Here is a 17,835-nt window from a genome sequence, read left to right as displayed (position 1 = left end):
TTAATTTATGTATATTGATGCAGTTTTACTTTTCTTTTAATTTTACTTAATAAGCATTAGTCTCTTGCAACTTTAAAAAACAATTCATTTGGAATAAGAATGTTAAATTAATTCCTTTCTTATTAAAATAAAAAAAATGTGCACAAAACTGGACCATAAGTGCCCGATAATAAAGGTGGTTGGATCTCTCGGTGAAGTGGCTCGCTGCAGTCATCCAAATTTTAGAACTGCCTGCATTATCTTTACAATAAATACATCGTTTATTGACCTTTACTAATCTATTCTATGTTCGTCAATGTCCGAAATGTGATGTATCTAAAAATTGGTTATTTCCACACCTCTGCTTATTTGTATTTGACTTTATTAAATATTGGGATAGGATGTTATTAAATAAAGCCTTTTTTCTTTGAATTAATATATAAATTAATCACATTTTTTCATCCATTTTAATGAAGAATGTAATTAATCATAGAACTAGCACCCAATGTTATCAAAAAGTATGGATTTTAAATCGAGAATCGTTTTGAATTGAGAATTGATTCTGAATTGAATCATTGCCCCCCAGGAATCGAATCGAATAATGCCGTGCCCAAAAGTTTACAGCCCTACTGTGTTACCTCATGGGTTGTTGGCGTGTCGCTCCCACTGATCAGTGATCAATTCTGGCCTTGATCAGTTACCAGAGAGCAAGTGCCTTTTTCTCATACAACCAACCTCGCTTTGCAACTTCCAGTTTCTTCCGACAAAGAAGGACTTTTTATTTTATCGATATCAATTACAATAAATTAATATTGTTTTATCGCCCAGCCTTAATCTTTGTTTTCTTCTGGGCTCCACTTAAAACAATGCATTGACTCCAATCACCACTTGTGGGATTTACTACATTGAAAACCTATCAACATCACTGCTTAATTAAAAATTATGTTTTCTTACCTACACACTAACAAGAGCCCCTCTGATCTTTTTCTTTCCAGTCAGCAGCCGACTGCTGGTGTAGCATACACCCATCCCACCACAGTGGCCAGTTATACGGTCCATCAAGCACCTGTGGCAGCTCACACTGTGGCAGCAGCGTATGCTCCTACAGCAGCCACCGTTGCAGTCGCCAGGCCAGCACCCGTTGCTGTGGCTGCCGCTGCCACTGCTGCAGCGTATGCCGGCTACCAGCCTGCTCATGCTGCTGCTGACTACGGCTATACTCAGCGGCAGCCTGAAGTCCCTCCACCGCCTCCGCCTGTCACCTCACAGACCTACCAGGTACACAATTTAATTTCTGCGTTGCAGGCAGTGGTAACTAAAAATCACATGTACTGGAGAAATCACATGCTTTGGGAAGGGGTATAACCAATTTTCCCTCAAATTTTTCATATGTGTGAGCAAACCCCAAAACTCCTTGAGCATTCAGTGGCGCACATGTGAGCGACGGCAGACGTAAACACTGTTATGCGCTTATCTTTTTATTCGATTTTGTGTTCGGCCTTGATTTGCAGTGCGCAGAGGACGTGTGAGCAGAGTGCAATTGCACAGGCGCGTACCTTAGAGGGAACGTTACATATAACTTAGAATCAGGCGTTCAAATATTCAAATAAAAAGTATCGCCTTCAATAGCGCAATAAAATGAACAGAGTGAACCTTCTTGTCAGTTATCCACAATATTTTTCTGGTTGGGCAAAGGCGGGACAGCTAGCTTACACACACACAAAGCATGTGTTTTGGAATTTTTCCTACTCAATGAAGAAATGTCCAGAGAAAGCTAAAGTTTTAAGTATTCATTTGAGGCCTCCAATTTACCAAGAAGCTAGTCTACGCTGCTAACAGAAAAGAAAAGAGAGCGGAAGAGACAAAGAAAACTTCTAGATCTTTACATAAGGTGAGACCTCGATTTTTGAACTTAACTGTTCCATGAACAAGGTTTGTAAATCTAAAGGTTTGTGTAGTGGCGTAAGTTTCACCATATGAAACAAATTACCTATGAAAAATGGCATCCAGCCTCAACAAAAGTCCATATTTTAGTAATAGTTTGTACATTTTGAACACAATATAAAGTTCTACACAGTACTATTTATGAAGGTGATGAATCATTTGTCTCTGCATTGACAAGCTCTAACACCACCAACAAGATGCTACTCTGCCAACACACGCGCGCACCCACAGAAGTCCCTGTGGTGCCTTAACAAACCATCAGAAATCACAAAAATCTTTTACAACCATATTGCTTTAATATGGTTGTAAACATTTAAGTAAGTAAAATCTACCTACAGTACATTCTGAGAAAATGTCCTCTCGTAAGCTGCTCCTCACTAGAGAAGCAAGGCAAGCAAACAGGGAGAGAGAAGGGAAGGGGCAGGGTTAATGTGTGTGCAAATGCAGCTGAACGAGAGGTAGTGTTCGCCTCTGCTGTGAAATAAGTCCACTTTTGCATCAAAGTCTGTTCTCGTAATCTCATCAAAATTAAATACTGGCTGTGGTACGAAGCCTGCTTTCTCAATACCTTTAATACAAGCAATCACAAGATGGCTGTCAGCCGCACACAAAAATAATAAAAGAAGCGTTCGTACACAGTGACTTGGTTCGCACACAGAGGCATGTTTGGTGCGATTGATAGGTTTGTAAATCGAAAAGTTCGCAAATAGATGGGTTTGTAAATGGATCTTCCACTCTATCTGCCTTGGGAATGAGAAGAGAGAGAAAGAGGCGTTGGGTCGAAGTGGCCCGTTTTTAGGAGAGAGGATGAGTGAAAGATTGTGATATTAGCAAAAACAGAATATTTTGGGCAAACATTTGAAAAGGCAGCAATACAGCATCAGTCACAAGAGAGACCCATTTGGAGAGTAACCTTTTACCAAAAGACAAATACAATATAAATTGGTGATCTTCGCCATCACAACTCATCTTGGGATGTGTAGGAAGTATGTAAGAGGAACCAAGCAGAGAGATCCCTACAGAGCACAAGGAATGTAGCGAAGGGACAAATGGTTACTTAAAGTAAAGTTACTCAAATAATTTTCCCACAAAAGATTACTAAAATATATAATTTTAGTAATCGGACAGAGAGCCTTGCTAATCGCAACTTGCTAGTGAGCAGCACTGCAAAGTAACAATAATTAGGAGGGAAAAAGATGATTGTAGTGTGGGAGTATTACACAGATGTGCATGTCAACATGGACCAACAAGCAAGTATGCCGTGCTGCATTGGTTGAAAGGGATGGCAACAAAAAAAACATCAGACGAGTTTTTCCAACTGTGATGAAAAATGCACCTCAAGATGTTCAATGTTTATTAAGTCCTTTTGCTAAGAAAGACAATCAAATGTTTTTTTTTTTTGTTAATCTATTTCAAGGCGCTAACTACAGTGTGTTGAATAATTTAGGAGTGATTTTCAGCTTGTAATTTTTTTAACTACCTTGGTTCCAACTTGTTGGTGCTGAGACAGAAAATATAATACACACTTGCTGATGATTATAACAGATTGATAAAAATGTTGTGACTTGCATGTGTGTATAAATATCAAATTGTAGAATAACAGCACCCTCTAGCGGTTAAACACGCCAACTTCAAGTCTGTTACAGCTAAGCAATCACAGCATCTTTTAGCGAGGGTGATCATACGAACAGACGAAACAGAATACTTGAGGTTGTTTGTCTCACTGAAAAAAAGGGTTAGTTTAACATTTGATCAATTTTGTCAACTATGGGTATGTGAAACCACATGAACCAGATTTGGCATATTCACATGTTACATTTCAACCTCAACATGAATGTGTCATACAATTCAACTAATGATTCAATTCAGTTCAAATTATATCTGTCACTTACCCACTGTGGATTATAAAAATAAACATAAAACTAGTGTATTCTAGTGTCTTATGGCAGAGTGTTGCATGTAAATGTGCTGGAACACTTATTGAATATGTGATTCTCAATATTAAATAATCATTTTAAAAAAACTTGGTGTTTGGAGGAAAAAATTTAACTGGCCAGCTTTACACTCTGGTAAGAATACAATAATTACTATAGGTATCTGCCATCTTAGGAACCTCACTATTCAATTATGATTCATGGTGCTCCAATTAAATTATCAAACCATTTTTACAATCATGATTGTAATTAGAAAAAAATAAATAGTTGTTCATACAAAATCCTTTGCTTAAAAGTCTTCCTTTTTAAAATCATTCCAGTCAACTTCTCAGATGCCGCCATGTTGTCTAACAGTCTGTTATATGTCCTTAAAACTGTCTAGACAGCTGTGGTTGTGTTTCAAGGCTTTATCTTATCATGGTAAATCATCTATTTTTAGAGGTTTGTTAATCTATATTATTTGCCACGTTTGTTTAAAATGATATGTATTTTAACACCTCCATTCATTTTTGTCCTGTGTATCGATAAGGGAAACTAAGCAGCAGGATTCTGACCGATATAGTTTTGTTTTCAGGATTCCTACTCCTATGTGCGCTCCTCAGCTACTGCAGTAGCATATGACAGCAAGCAGTACTACCAGCAGCCAACTGCAAACGCAGCTGTGGCTGCTGCTGCTCAGCCCCAACCCACAGTAGCCGAGTCCTACTATCAAACAGGTACTGTACAAGTCATCGCAATCATCTTTAATTTGTTCTGAACCGTTGCTTTTCTGTGCTGTATTGATTATACAGCTGTTGTTTTTTGAAGATAAAGGAGTTTATTTAAAATGTTCTGTAATCCACACACACAGGGTTGAATGTATACATAAAGGCATGAATGCTTACATACATTATTCTCAATGATTTACTGTAAAAGTGGTGCTGAAGGTTGTAGAATGTCAACTTGACAAGGATTAGGGCTGTGACAATTTGTCGACTTGGCCGATGTCATCAGTGACATTAACACGTCGACGTCACATACAATGCATCTTTGCGTTGGTAAAAGATGGCCATGCACGGAGCCAAAAGAACGAGAATTGAATTTTACTTTTACACAAGTTAAGAATGTATTTTGGAGCCAAAGTTGTTTGGATGTGTCACCACTAAGTCAACGTCTGGTTGAAGATTTAACTGTCACTCTCCAAATGAAAGGATATCAGTTAGTTGTTCAGGGACAACTCTGGAACCCAGGGTTATTTTCCCAAAGAAATTAAGGCTCTGCTTGTAAATCCTCACTAAATGTTTTCTGGATAAAAGTATTTTAAATCCAGAGAAGACCAAAATTAAGCTATTAAGCAGAATGGTCCTGGGTTTACAGTTTTGGGGTGGCGGAAACGCACTCACATTCCATTCCACAAAGTCAAAACTTTTGCCCCATTCCCTCCGCTGTGAGTCAATTTTTGCTTGCAATAATGAAGTCTCGATGAATTAATGCTGTTGCTGCCCTGTGCAGAGAATTGTAAAGGCTTTTTATTCACTATAAGATTACCTGTTCTACTTTTAAACACCTAATATGACTTCTGTTGTGATCTAACACTAAATAAATCAAATTAGAAATTTTAAAGGTGTTAAGCTTTTTGACCAAATAGTAGTGAGTTTATTCCACCCTCCGTGTGTAGTTTTGACACTGTGTATGAGAAGAAAGCATAAATTAGTATACAATCGGTCTTGTACAATTTGGACTTCTCAAATATTAAGTATATATATCCTCCAATGACCACAATATCTTACAGCCCCCAAAACAGGATATAGTCAGGGGGTAACATCGTATACCCAGACTCAGCAGACCCGTCAGGTGACCGTGATAAAGCCAGCTGCTCCCAGTCCTGCTACATCGTCATTCTCCATTTATCCTGTGACCTCGACTGTCCAGCCTGTGGCTGCTGCAGCGTCTGTGGTCCCCACATATTCCCAGAGTCCAACTTACAGCACAAATGCTGTCACCTACTCTGGTAGGTTGATACTCTAAGTTGATACTTCTATCTTTTTTGTTTTGAGGTTTTCGTTGTCTTTCCGTTTTTCTGCCAGAGGACCAAAAGACAATGCACCATACCTTGTACAATGTTGGCAAAGTTCTGTCCCAAATGACTAATTACAACTGTAAAATCCTCTTTTTCCAGGAACCTCGTATTCAGGATATGAAGCCGCAGTATATTCAGCAGCCTCAAGTTACTACCAGCAACAGCAGCAGCACCAGAAGCACGCAGCGGCTGCTGCGGCTGCTACTGCAGCATGGACGGGGAACACTTTCACTAAGAAACCTCCCTTTCAGAATAAGCAGCTCCGACCCAAGCAGCCACCAAAACCTCCCCAGATCCACTATTGTGATGTCTGTAAGATTAGCTGTGCGGGGCCACAGGTGAGTTCAATTGTATACTATCTAATTATTCAACATACATTTGGTAACAGTATACCACAAAAGTGAATACATTTCTCACCTCACATTTCAGTGGGGATGGGTACTGTTCACATACACTATATTGCCAAAAGTGGTTGGCCACCTGTCTTGACTCACATATGAACTTGAAGTGCCATCCCATTCCTAACCCATAGGGTTCAATATGATGTCGGTCCACCTTTTGCAGCTATTAGAGCTTCAACTCTTCTGGGAAGGCTATCCACAAGGTTGCGGACTGTGTTTATAGGAATTTTCAACCATTCTTCCAAAAGCGCATTGGTAGGTCACACACTGATGTTGGTCGAGAAGGCCTGGCTCTCAGTCTCCGTTTTAATTCATCCCAATAGTGTTCTATCGGGTTCAGGTCAGGACTCTGTGCAGGTCAGTCAAGTTCATCATCACCAGACTTTGTCATACATGTCTTTATGGACCTTGCTTTGTACACTGGTGCACAGTCATGTTGGAAACTGTTACCACAAGGTTGGGGGGCATGGAATTGTGAATGTTTTGGTATCCTCGAGCATTCAAAGTTCAAAGGGGCCAAGCCCAACTTCTGTAAAACAACCCCACACCATAATTCCTATTAGGCCCAATTTCACACTCGGCACAATGCAGTCCGAAATGTACCATTCTCCTGGCAACCCCCAACACAGACTCGTCCATCAGATTGCCAGATGGAAAAGTTTGATTCATCACTCAAGATACCGCATCTCCACTGCTCTAGAGTCCAGTGGCGATGTGCTTTACACCACTGCATCCAATGCTTTGCATTGGACTTGGTGATGTATGACTTAGATGCAGCTGCTTGGCCATGGAAACCCATTCCATGAAGCTCTCTGCATACTGTACATGAGCTAATTGGAAGGTCACATGAAGTTTGGAGCTCTGTAGCAACTGACTGTGCAGAAAGTCGGCGATCTCTTTGCACTATGCGCTTCAGCCTCTGCTGACCCCCCTCTGTCAGTTTACATGGCCTACCACTTGGTGGCTGTGTTGCTGTTGTTCCCAAACTTTTCAATTTTCTTATAATAAAGCAGACAGTTGACTTTGGAATCTTTAGGAGCGAGGAAATTTCACGACTGGATTTGTTGCACAGGTGGCATCCTATGACAGTTCCACGCTGGAAATAAGTGAGCTCCTGAGAGCGACCCATTCTTTCACAAATGTTTGTCTCTCTATGCCTAAGTGCTTGATTTTATACACCTGTGGCCGGACCAAGTGATTAGGACACTGATTCTCATCATTTGGATGGGTGGCTAAATACCTTTGGCAATATAGTGTAATACCGATACTGTACCAATTCCCCGGTACCTGGGAATTGATACCGCAACAATTTTCTGTGCTTTTGTGTGTGCCAATAAACTTTGTTTTTAATGATAAAATCATATTTTTATTGCAACATTTAAAAATTTGTTGCTTGTCCAGTTGGTATATTTTGTTTTATTATAACATTTCTAAATCTCATTTGCAAGTTGCAATTACACTTGCTAGTCCAAGACATAAAATGGCAGGAGTGTATAGTTAATGGTATGTTTTTGTTGCGCCCTCAAAAGTGTTGATATTAAGTATTGTGCTTATTACGCACCAGCGGTTTGTAACATGCATCCTAATTGTAGTTTTCATTAACAAATTTGGAGGCGTTGAAACCGCCATGTAAAATCGCTAATGCTAAATTGTAGCATGTCAATAGTAAAGCCAATGTACATTAGAATTAAGCCAGGTCCCTGGTTCCCTGGGTGCCACGCCTGCTGTTTGGGTTGGGCTCTCTGGGCGGCTGGGGCCATACTCTGGCTCCCACGCACACTGGGAGTCAAATATATTGTACATACAAACACACATATACTCACACACACACACACCTTTATTCATACATACAAACGTACATACATAGGTACCTACGCTCCCACATACATACACAAATACAGTACATACCTACATATTCCAAGTTCGTCCATCTACACGCACATTCATGGTAAAAACATACACATACTGTACATATACATTCACTGTACGAACAAACATACATATACTATACATATACATTTACTGTACAAACATTCATATACACATTCTGTTCATATACAAGTACATATACATACATTCAACGTTGTTGCCCTAGGGTAAACTGGGTAACACATGGCATACTGACAAAGCTTAGCCCATTGTTACTATAACAATCTACAAGACTAATATAGGTTGCCTCTCTTTCTTCCCCCCCATCTTTCGGTATTCCTTTTTTTTTATCTTTCTGGTTATTATTATGTATATGTATTGTTGCATTTGAACAACTGTATTGTTGATAATAGAGGTAAACTATTGGTATTGTTCATGATCAATGGCGCTTTTTCTATTGGTATTTGTATTGCTCTAGTTGTAGTGTAAAATTGCTCATTGTCATTTCTATATTATTTATTTCGCTAACTGCTTCTTTGCTATCACTTTTATGATCATATTTGTACATATCGTATGTGCTGGTGTTGTTCTATTGTTGTTGTTATTGTTGTGTTTGCTGTTTTTGTTTTTGTCTCTCTGTCTAATCCAACTTTTATCCCCACAATTTCCCCCTCTGTCTTCCTTTTTTCTCTTTGAATCCCCTCCTGCTCCGACCCGGCTGCACCAAATGATAATATAAATACATTTAATAAAGTCAAATTCAAACAAGGCAACAAGAGAAGTATCCTACACTTCTCTTTTGTAAAGTAAATCTGAACAGCCGATATGGGCATCTACATCAAATATATGATTTGCCTGAGAAGCTGGACAGGACAAAAAAAAAAAAAAAAGAATTAAGCCAGCGGATTTTTCGAAAAGTGGAGCCTTACTTATGTTGGAGGGTTTTTTTGTCACTTTGTTTGTTGGCATGGAAAATTGCAACATTACATAGAAGTAGTTTGGCTCAGTGTGGTCTCAGGGCTGCTGGAGTGATCAGCAAGTGCGAAGAGCCGGCTTAATTGACAACCGGCCGCAACCCAAGTACCGTAACGTGGCACTGTTGGATTTTACTTGTATTGGTGTCTACTAGGACTAGTGGGATTCGGTCAGTGCCAAAAAACGCCAGATTCGGTACCCGTCCCTACATTTCAGCTACCTTTTTTTTAGCAGTGACACTAAGTCAGGTGCGTCAAATAATACTAATGGTAAATGTGTTTATCAATTTGTGCTTTAGACCTACAAGGAGCACTTGGAAGGCCAGAAGCACAAGAAGAAAGAAGCGGCTCTGAAGGTCTCGCAGAACAGTAACAGCACCAGTAGTAGTGGTGCTGGGTCACTGGCTCGAAGTTCTCAAAATCAACTTCGCTGTGAGCTTTGTGATGTTTCATGCACTGGTGCAGATGCATATGCTGCTCATATCCGTGGAGCCAAACATCAGAAGGTATGGTTATGCATAGATAATCACATGAGATTAACCCGCACATACTTTATTATTGTTGTTATTATTATTATTTCTGAAAGGACATTTCACCTTTTTTTCCAAAGTAGTTCATCAGTTGTAAATTTTGAGTGTGGAGTTTGCTTGTTTATACCTCTAGAAGGTTTTCCCCTGGAGGTGGTCACTATAGGGTTGTTTTTGGTGCTTTGGCCAGGTGTGACTGGTGAACGATCGTCTGCCTGGTCTGCAACAAAACAACTTGTTAGTGGCTACTCGGGACAGCGTGGTGCAGTTGGGAGAGTGACCGTGCCAGCAACCTGAGGGTTCCTCGTTCAATCCCCACCTTCTACCAACCTCGTCACGTCCGTTGTGTCCTTGAACAAGACACCTCACCCTTGCTCCTGATGGGGTTTGGTTAGGGCCTTGCATGGCAGCTCCTGCCATCAGTGTGTGAATGTGTGTGAGAATGGGTAAATGTGGAAATAGTGTCAAAGCGAGTACCTTGAAGGTAGAAAAGCGCTATAAAAGTATAACCCATTTACAATTTTACCATTTACTCTTTGGAGCATGGATGTCAGGAAAGTTGACACCTATAATGTAGAACTGAAGAAGCTTTTTGGATGAAAAGTGAAATGTCCTCAAATTGGAGTTCAGTTAACGGGAGATTGTGTTTGATTAAAGATGCCAGAGCGTTGTTATAGTCTTTGGCAGTAATGAAGACTGCTTTTTTCCTCAAAGTTTACCCCTCTCATTTATTTAATTAGAGGCACCAGGTATTTGGCTATGTTCACACTGCATGCTCCAATTCAGATTTTTTTGTCTAATCCAATCTTTTTGGTGGCCGTTCACATTACCATAAAAATGCGATTTCTTATGTGAATGCCATCTGATTCGCATGCGGACTTGATGTCTCACGCGCTGCAGTGTTTATGGAAGTTAAAATAGCTTGGCCTCAGTACTGGCACATTTGTGGCAATTTCAAGGATTTTTTAACCTGACTTTTGCCAGACCCTTGTAGTTCGCCGAGCTCAACACAAGGGTCTGGGCTCGAAGGCATTGCAAACTCCTTCCTGATACCAAAAAATAATAAACCGATTAGGATCGTCGGGTGGGATTTCATAGATTTGATGTAGCGCCGAAGGGACTATTTGATTAAAACAACAAAGGAGCGAGGTGTCGTGTGCTTACATTGATTCTGCTAAAGCAACTGTTTTGCGACATTGATTGAATATTAACTATTTAAAAGATGAGCAGAGAACGGTTTTGAAGGCAAGGATGTTTTGGCTCTTCTTCCGTTCGGGTTTGGATTTCCCAGCGTCGCTCTCATCAGCGTCATGGGTTGATTTCCATGTGAGTGGTTGAAGTAATACGTCATTAAAGATAACGGACAAGTGGTTTATCCAATCACATCCAATGATTTTTTTTACAAGGCCCCGCCTTCTGAAATACGTCTTCTATTGAGAACTCCCAGATTCTTTTGTGGAGCTCAGCAAACAACCAGGATCTGGCGATGGTCAGGTTAAGGATTTTTTGCAATCAAAGTCAACATTTTAAACCAAATTATTGCACATAGAAAGTTAAGAAGGAAGTATTTTGGCTGGCCGAGTTTTACGGGATAATTTGCTTTGTCTGCTTGAAGAGCATGTCTGTGGGCGAAAAGCCAGACAGGAGTGGTGGAAGTTTCACATGAGTTCCTGAAACATTTTATTTTCACCTGTTCGCTGCTCCATTGTTAACTATTTATTTTATAACTGTCTATTTTGACGAAATAATTATGCCAACATTGTAGTAAGATGAATGCGAACGGAGTGTACGCATCGCATATACATCCAATTTATTTCCACATCTGAAAGAGGCCACATTGACATGAAAAAATCCGATACAGGTCGCATATGGGCAAAAAAACTGGAATTGACCTGCAGTGTGAACAGGACTTTATATATGTCTGACTGATGCATTGCAGTCCAAAACCCACAAACATGACTATAGTTTTATATTGATACTTGTCCAAGCTGAACATTTACTCTTTAACGTCTTGAAGTAGGCAAAGATCACCTTAGGTTGTCTCTTCTTAAATTTCACATGTGTTGGCTGTATTCAACTGAAAGACGTTGACCTATTAAATGATAAATGGGTTGTACTTGTATAGCGCTTTTCTACCCTCAAGGTACTCAAAGCGCTTTGACACTACTTCCACATTTACCTATTCACACACACATTCACACACTGGAGGGAGCTGCCATGCAAGGCGCTAACCAGCACCCATCAGGAGTGAGGGTGAAGTGTCTTGTTTAGGACACAACGGATGTGACGAGTTTGGTACTAGGTGGGGATTGAACCAGGGACCCTTGGGTACGCACGGCCACCCTTCCACTGCGCCACGCCGTCCCTATTGATTGATCGTGTTGCTTTACTTTAATGAGGGTTTTTGAACATATATTTCTGCAGGTGGTGAAGCTTCATACCAAACTTGGCAAACCAATTCCCTCGACTGAACCCAGCATGGTGACCCAGAGCTCATCCTCCGGCACGGCTGTCCCCAACAAAAGCATCACATCTACCTTGAACAACTCCTCAGGCAGCAGCTCTCTGGGTGTGGCTTCCTCCTCGTCCCCTGCTACATCCAGCACCCCCTACTTAAAACCTGTCAGCCTAGTCAGCAATGGTGCAATGGGTGTCAAGAACCCGTTAGCCAGCAATTTGTCCACTGCCAACTCTACCACACCTGGGAAGAAAATCAACACACCCAAGATCAATTTTGTTGGTTAGTACTATAACTAAAAGCCTCTCTGCTTTTTTGAGGTAGGTCTAAAACAAATAATATCTTCCAATTACTTTGACATACAAGCAGAGGAAATGTTTTATATAGTAATTCTTGGTCTTCCAATTTTTAAATCAATTTGCTGCCTTTTTCCAAATACATGAGAGGTAATCTTAGTTTAGCAAAGAGACACCATTACCCCAGCCATTGATCATCCAATGCACATGACATGAAAAATTGTCCCAATAGAACTGTTGTGTAAAGCAAATTCAACCTATATCCAACAGTTTTATGTACTGCCCATCCTCATGAGGGTCACAAGTGGGCTGGAGCCTTTCCCAAATAACCGGTAAGATCCAGGGTACATCAAGGAGCTTGACAAAAATTAATTCAATAAATATTTTTATTTAATTCAAAATTAAGACAAACTCGTAAAAATGATTACAGTGTAGGTCAGGGTTTCCAACTTTTTACAGCGAGGGCCACATTCAGTAAAATTGAAGGTTTCGGGGGCCATTTTGATACATTTTGTATGTTAAAGATGTTAAAGATACCAATGTATGTCAATATATGCTAAGCTAGTTGGACAAAACATCCACGTTAGTTTTGTGTTACAAGTGACCAAGGAAATAACTGTAAAAACTAATGATTAAAAATCATGAGTTGTGCAATTTATCACAAATATAGTGAATTAATCATGTATACACACATAAAAATTACGCAATTTAATTTGCTCCTTTACCTTCCAATCAATTCAAACAATAAAATGGAATTTGTGACCACACATTTTTTATTTTTTTCAAATGGAAATTTGGAAATTAATTGAAATTATACAAGCGGGTAATAGACTACTAATTAATATTTGCGATTAATCATTATTAATCCAAATTGAAAAGTGTAATTAGTCTGATTAAAAAATAGTTTGACAGCACAAGTAACCTCTCGATAATGAATTTATTTGATTTATACTATCCGTCACGTGCCAACAAAAAATGGGCCGCAGGCTGAAATCCACCTGAGGGCAGCACTTTGGACACTTCCAGTGTAGAGGTTGTGGTTATGCATTGTATTTATGTATCGTGACACTATTTGTGACTAATTGTGATATTGTATAACTTGAAATAACATTGATATGTTTTGCATGCAGGTGGAAATAAATTGCATATTACAACAAAGCCTGAAGAGGGAAAAGCTGACCTGACCAAGATTATGCCGACTTCCGGTGCTTCAGATTCAAAAACAGAAGTTTCAGATTCTCTGACAACATCGGCACTGGCTGCACTGCAGAGTGATGTCCAGCCTGTTGGCCATGACTATGTTGAGGAGGTCAGTCTCGGAATGAACTATATTAAGTTGAGACTGAATGAAAGCAGCTATTTCAAGACGTGCAACTCATTTCTAGGTCCGAAACGATGAAGGCAAAGTCATCCGTTTCCATTGCAAGCTCTGTGAATGTAGTTTCAATGACCCCAATGCAAAGGAAATGCATCTCAAGGGACGTAGACATCGCCTGCAATACAAGGTTTGTTGTTTTACATTGGAATTTCCTAAAGGTGCCCATTCCCAAATTTACAATTTTTTAGACTTTGGTATTAGTTTAAAATATGTTTGCCATATGGCAGGGGTATGGAACCTATGGCTCTCGAGCCAGAGGTGGCTCTTTTGATGACTGTATCTGGCTCAGATAAATCTTTGCAGACATTGCTTAACATGATAAATAATGAATTCCGCTGATAATCACAGTGTTAAAAATAATGTTCAAAATATAACACATTTTAGTCCATCCATCCATTTTGTACCGCACCTGTTCAAGAAGTTGCATTAATGTTGAGGAGTATTTTTTTCATTATTGGTTAGCTCCCTAATAACAATGTAATTAAAAAGAATTAGAGACTTATTATACTCTAAAAATGTTGGTCTTAAAAAGGAACGCATTTAGTTGTAGTCGGTGTTAAACAATATTATATGGCTCTCAAGTAACTACATTTTAAAATAGTTGTCTTTGATGGCTCTCTCAGCCAAAAAGTTTCCTGACCCCTGCCATATGGGCTTGGTGTGTTAAGTAAACCCTGGTTTAATTTGTATGCCATTCCTAAGTTCTATTCATTTTGAAATATGCTATTAAGAAATGGTTGAGGCCCAATTTTCTAATTGGTGAACATTTTCCACCCAACTTTAATACACAGGGATCTTCTTTCAATCTATACTCTACTAGTCTAAGAATGTGCATTTAATACTCTCTAATGTAAATGTTTGAAGGAGGGGTTAAGACCGTGCTTCTCAAATGATAGGACTGTCCACCCTGGTGGTGGCGCTGTGACATGTGGGGGTGGAGTGAGACGTAATACCGTATATCCTTACACATACAGATAGATGGGTGGGGGCATCATGTCCCCTAGAAAAATGTAACCGCAAGGAAGTTCCAAACAACCTGTTTAATGCAGTGTTTGTTAACTAATGGGGGGGTGGGCGTAATAGCATCTTTAGTGTTAGTTAACACATATCTTGGATCATGCCGATATCACTTCAGGGGCGGCGTGAAAATATCTGTCCCCTAATACAGGGTATCTGCCGGGTCTTAAATTCAACAGTTTGAATTTAAGGCCTTAAAATGTCTAAAATTCTGTCCTCTAGGGGGACTTGACAGAAAATAATTAAGAACCACTGGATTAAGGTGAAAATAATAACAATATATTTCCGAAATAAAGCCCTGTTTTGGTTGCTGACTAGTTATGAAATCAGTTGACACTTCCTTGCCAGATACAAACCCACTACAACTCTGAATGTTTAATTTGCTTTTTTTCTTGGTTTAAAAATGTAGAAAAAGGTGAACCCAGACCTGCAGGTAGAAGTGAAGCCAAGCATCCGAGCACGGAAGATTCAAGAAGAGAAGATGAGGAAACAGATGCAAAAAGAGGAGTACTGGAGAAGACGAGAGGAAGAGGAACGCTGGAGAATGGGAATGCGGTATGGCTGTTGTGATAACTTTTCAATGGCAAGAAGATTTAGTATACAGGATACAAGAAGTAGTTCTCCTTGGTTTTAAAGCAAAAAACACCCCACTCCTACTGTGGTGGAAACAGCAAAATCATGTATTTGATAAAAGTTAAAAGGTAATTTACCTTATTATTTTGGCATGCACTTTCTGCAGACTTTAGGTATTGGTGGGCACCAACAAATTAAAATGTGTACATTACGCGTTTGACAACATAATGACTAATAGTATTGTCAGTACAACTGCAGCAAGTTAGGTTCAGCTGCCACATATTTTCAGACGATATGAGGAGGACATGTACTGGAGACGTATGGAGGAAGAACATCATTGGGATGAGCGACGTCGTGGACCAGATGGAGGGTATCAACCTGGTCCTCCAGGTCTACTCGGAGTTCGCCCTGGTATTCCAGGACTACAGCCTCAGGGTCATGGGGTAAGGCCTTGTATTGTATTGAAGTGGTTGGTACTGCTGGTTTAAACAGATGTTTGGTTATAGTAAGGGTTGTCATAAAATGTCCATCCATCCATCTTCTTCCGCTTATCCGAGGTCGGGTCGCGGGGGCAACAGCCTAAGCAGGGAAACCCAGACTTCCCTCTCCCCAGCCACTTCCTCTAGCTCTTCCCGGGGGATCCCGAGGCGTTCCCCGGCCGAGTCGGGAGACATAGTCTTCCCAACGTGTCCTGGGTCTTCCCCGTGGCCTCCTACCGGTTGGACATGCCCTAAACACCTCCCTAGGGAGGCGTTCAGGTGGCATCCTGACCAGATGCCCGAACCACCTCATCTGGCTCCTCGATGTGAAGGAGCAGCGGCTTTACTTTGAGTTCATCCCGGATGGCAGAGCTTCTCACCCTATCTCTAAGGGAGAGCCCCGCCACACGGCGAAGGAAACTCATTTTGGCCGCTTGTACCCGTGATCTTATCTTTTCGGTCATGACCTAAAGCTCATGACCATAGGTGAGGATGGGAACGTAGATCGACCGGTAAATTGAAAGCTTTGCCTTCCGGTTCAGCTCCTTCTTCACCACAACGGATCGGTACAACGTCCGCATTACTGAAGACACCGCACCGATCCGCCTGTCGATCTCACAATCCACTCTTCCCCCACTCGTGAACAAGACTCCTAGGTACTTGAACTCCTCTACTTGGAGCAGGGTCTTATCCCCAACCCGGAGATGGCATTCCACCCTTTTCCGGGCGAGAACCATGGACTCGGACTTGGAGGTGCTGATTCTCATTCCGGTCGCTTCACACTCGGCTCCGAACCGATCCAGTAAGAGCTGAAGATCCCGGTCAGATGAAGCCATCAGGACCACATCATCTGCAAAAAGCAGAGACCTAATCCTCCGGTCACCAAACTGGAAGCCCTCAACGCCTTGACTGCGCCTAGAAATTCTGTCCATAAAAGTTATGAACAGAATCGGTGACAAAGGACAGCCTTGGCGGAGTCCAACCCTCACTGGAAATGTGTTCGACTTACTGCCGGCAATGCGGACCAAGCTCTGGCACTGATCGTACAGGGACAATAAAACAGTCCGATACCCCATACTCTCTGAGCACTCCCCACAGGACTTCCCGAGGGACACGGTCGAATGCCTTCTCCAAGTCCACAAAGCACATGTAGACTTGTTGGGCAAACTCCCATGCACCCTCAAGAACCCTACCGAGAGTATATAGCTGGTCCACAGTTCCACGACCAGGACGAAAACCACACTGTTCCTCCTGAATCCGAGGTTCGACTATCTGGCGTAGCCTCCTCTCCAGTACACCTGAATAAACCTTACCGGGAAGGCTGAGGAGTGTGATCCCACGATAGTTGGAACACACCCTCCGGTCCCCCTTCTTAAAGAGAGGAGCCACCACCCCGGTCTGCCAATCCAGAGGTACCGCCCCCGATGTCCACGCGATGCTGCAGAGTCTTGTCAACCAAGACAGCCTCACAGCATCCAGAGCCTTAAGGAACTCCGGGCGGACTTCATCCACCTCTGGGGCCTTGCCACCGAGGAGCTTTTTAACTACCTCAGTGACCTCAGCCTCAGAAATTGAGTCCACCACAGATTCCCCAGGCACTGCTTCCTCATAGGAAGACGTGTTGGTGGGATTGAGGAGGCCTTCGAAGTATTCCTTCCACCTATCCACAACATCCGCAGTTGAGGTCAGCAGAACACCATCCGCACCATACACGGTGTTGATAGTGCACTGCTTCCCCTTCCTGAGGCGGCGGACGGTGGTCCAAAATCCCTTCGAAGCCGTCCGGAAGTTGTTTTCCAAGGCTTCCCCGAACTCTTCCCATGTCCGAGTTTTTGCCTCTGCGACCGCTGAATCTGCACACCGCTTGGCCTGTGGGTACCTGTCCACTGCCTCCGGAGTCCTATGAGCCAAAAGGACCCGATAGGCCTCCTTCAGCTTGACGGCATC

General features: G+C 41.5%; 1 protein-coding gene across 3 annotated transcripts in view; it reads left to right on the top strand.

The window, feature by feature from the left end:
* Nucleotides 1-17,835, top strand: part of zfr (zinc finger RNA binding protein) — a 71,623-nt gene that overhangs the window by 22,929 nt on the left and 30,859 nt on the right. For 2 of the 3 annotated variants that reach the window (XR_009807501.1, XM_061906195.1), the window contains exons 3-12: nt 975-1,257; nt 4,432-4,573; nt 5,629-5,847; nt 6,016-6,254; nt 9,460-9,666; nt 12,112-12,427; nt 13,572-13,750; nt 13,827-13,946; nt 15,246-15,391; nt 15,699-15,852. Coding sequence is in view for 2 of the 3 variants with exons in the window: in XM_061906195.1 (XP_061762179.1) it covers nt 975-1,257; nt 4,432-4,573; nt 5,629-5,847; nt 6,016-6,254; nt 9,460-9,666; nt 12,112-12,427; nt 13,572-13,750; nt 13,827-13,946; nt 15,246-15,391; nt 15,699-15,852 (2,005 nt within the window). In the remaining variant the exon portion in view is untranslated. The remainder of the gene's footprint in view (nt 1-974; nt 1,258-4,431; nt 4,574-5,628; nt 5,848-6,015; nt 6,255-9,459; nt 9,667-12,111; nt 12,428-13,571; nt 13,751-13,826; nt 13,947-15,245; nt 15,392-15,698; nt 15,853-17,835) is intronic. The other variant, XM_061906196.1, reaches the window with a different exon arrangement.

This window comes from Nerophis ophidion, linkage group LG07 (assembly GCF_033978795.1).
Source record: "Nerophis ophidion isolate RoL-2023_Sa linkage group LG07, RoL_Noph_v1.0, whole genome shotgun sequence".
In the NCBI taxonomy this organism is placed as follows: Eukaryota; Metazoa; Chordata; class Actinopteri; order Syngnathiformes; family Syngnathidae; genus Nerophis; species Nerophis ophidion.
This window is presented reverse-complemented; position numbering and strand designations above follow the sequence as displayed.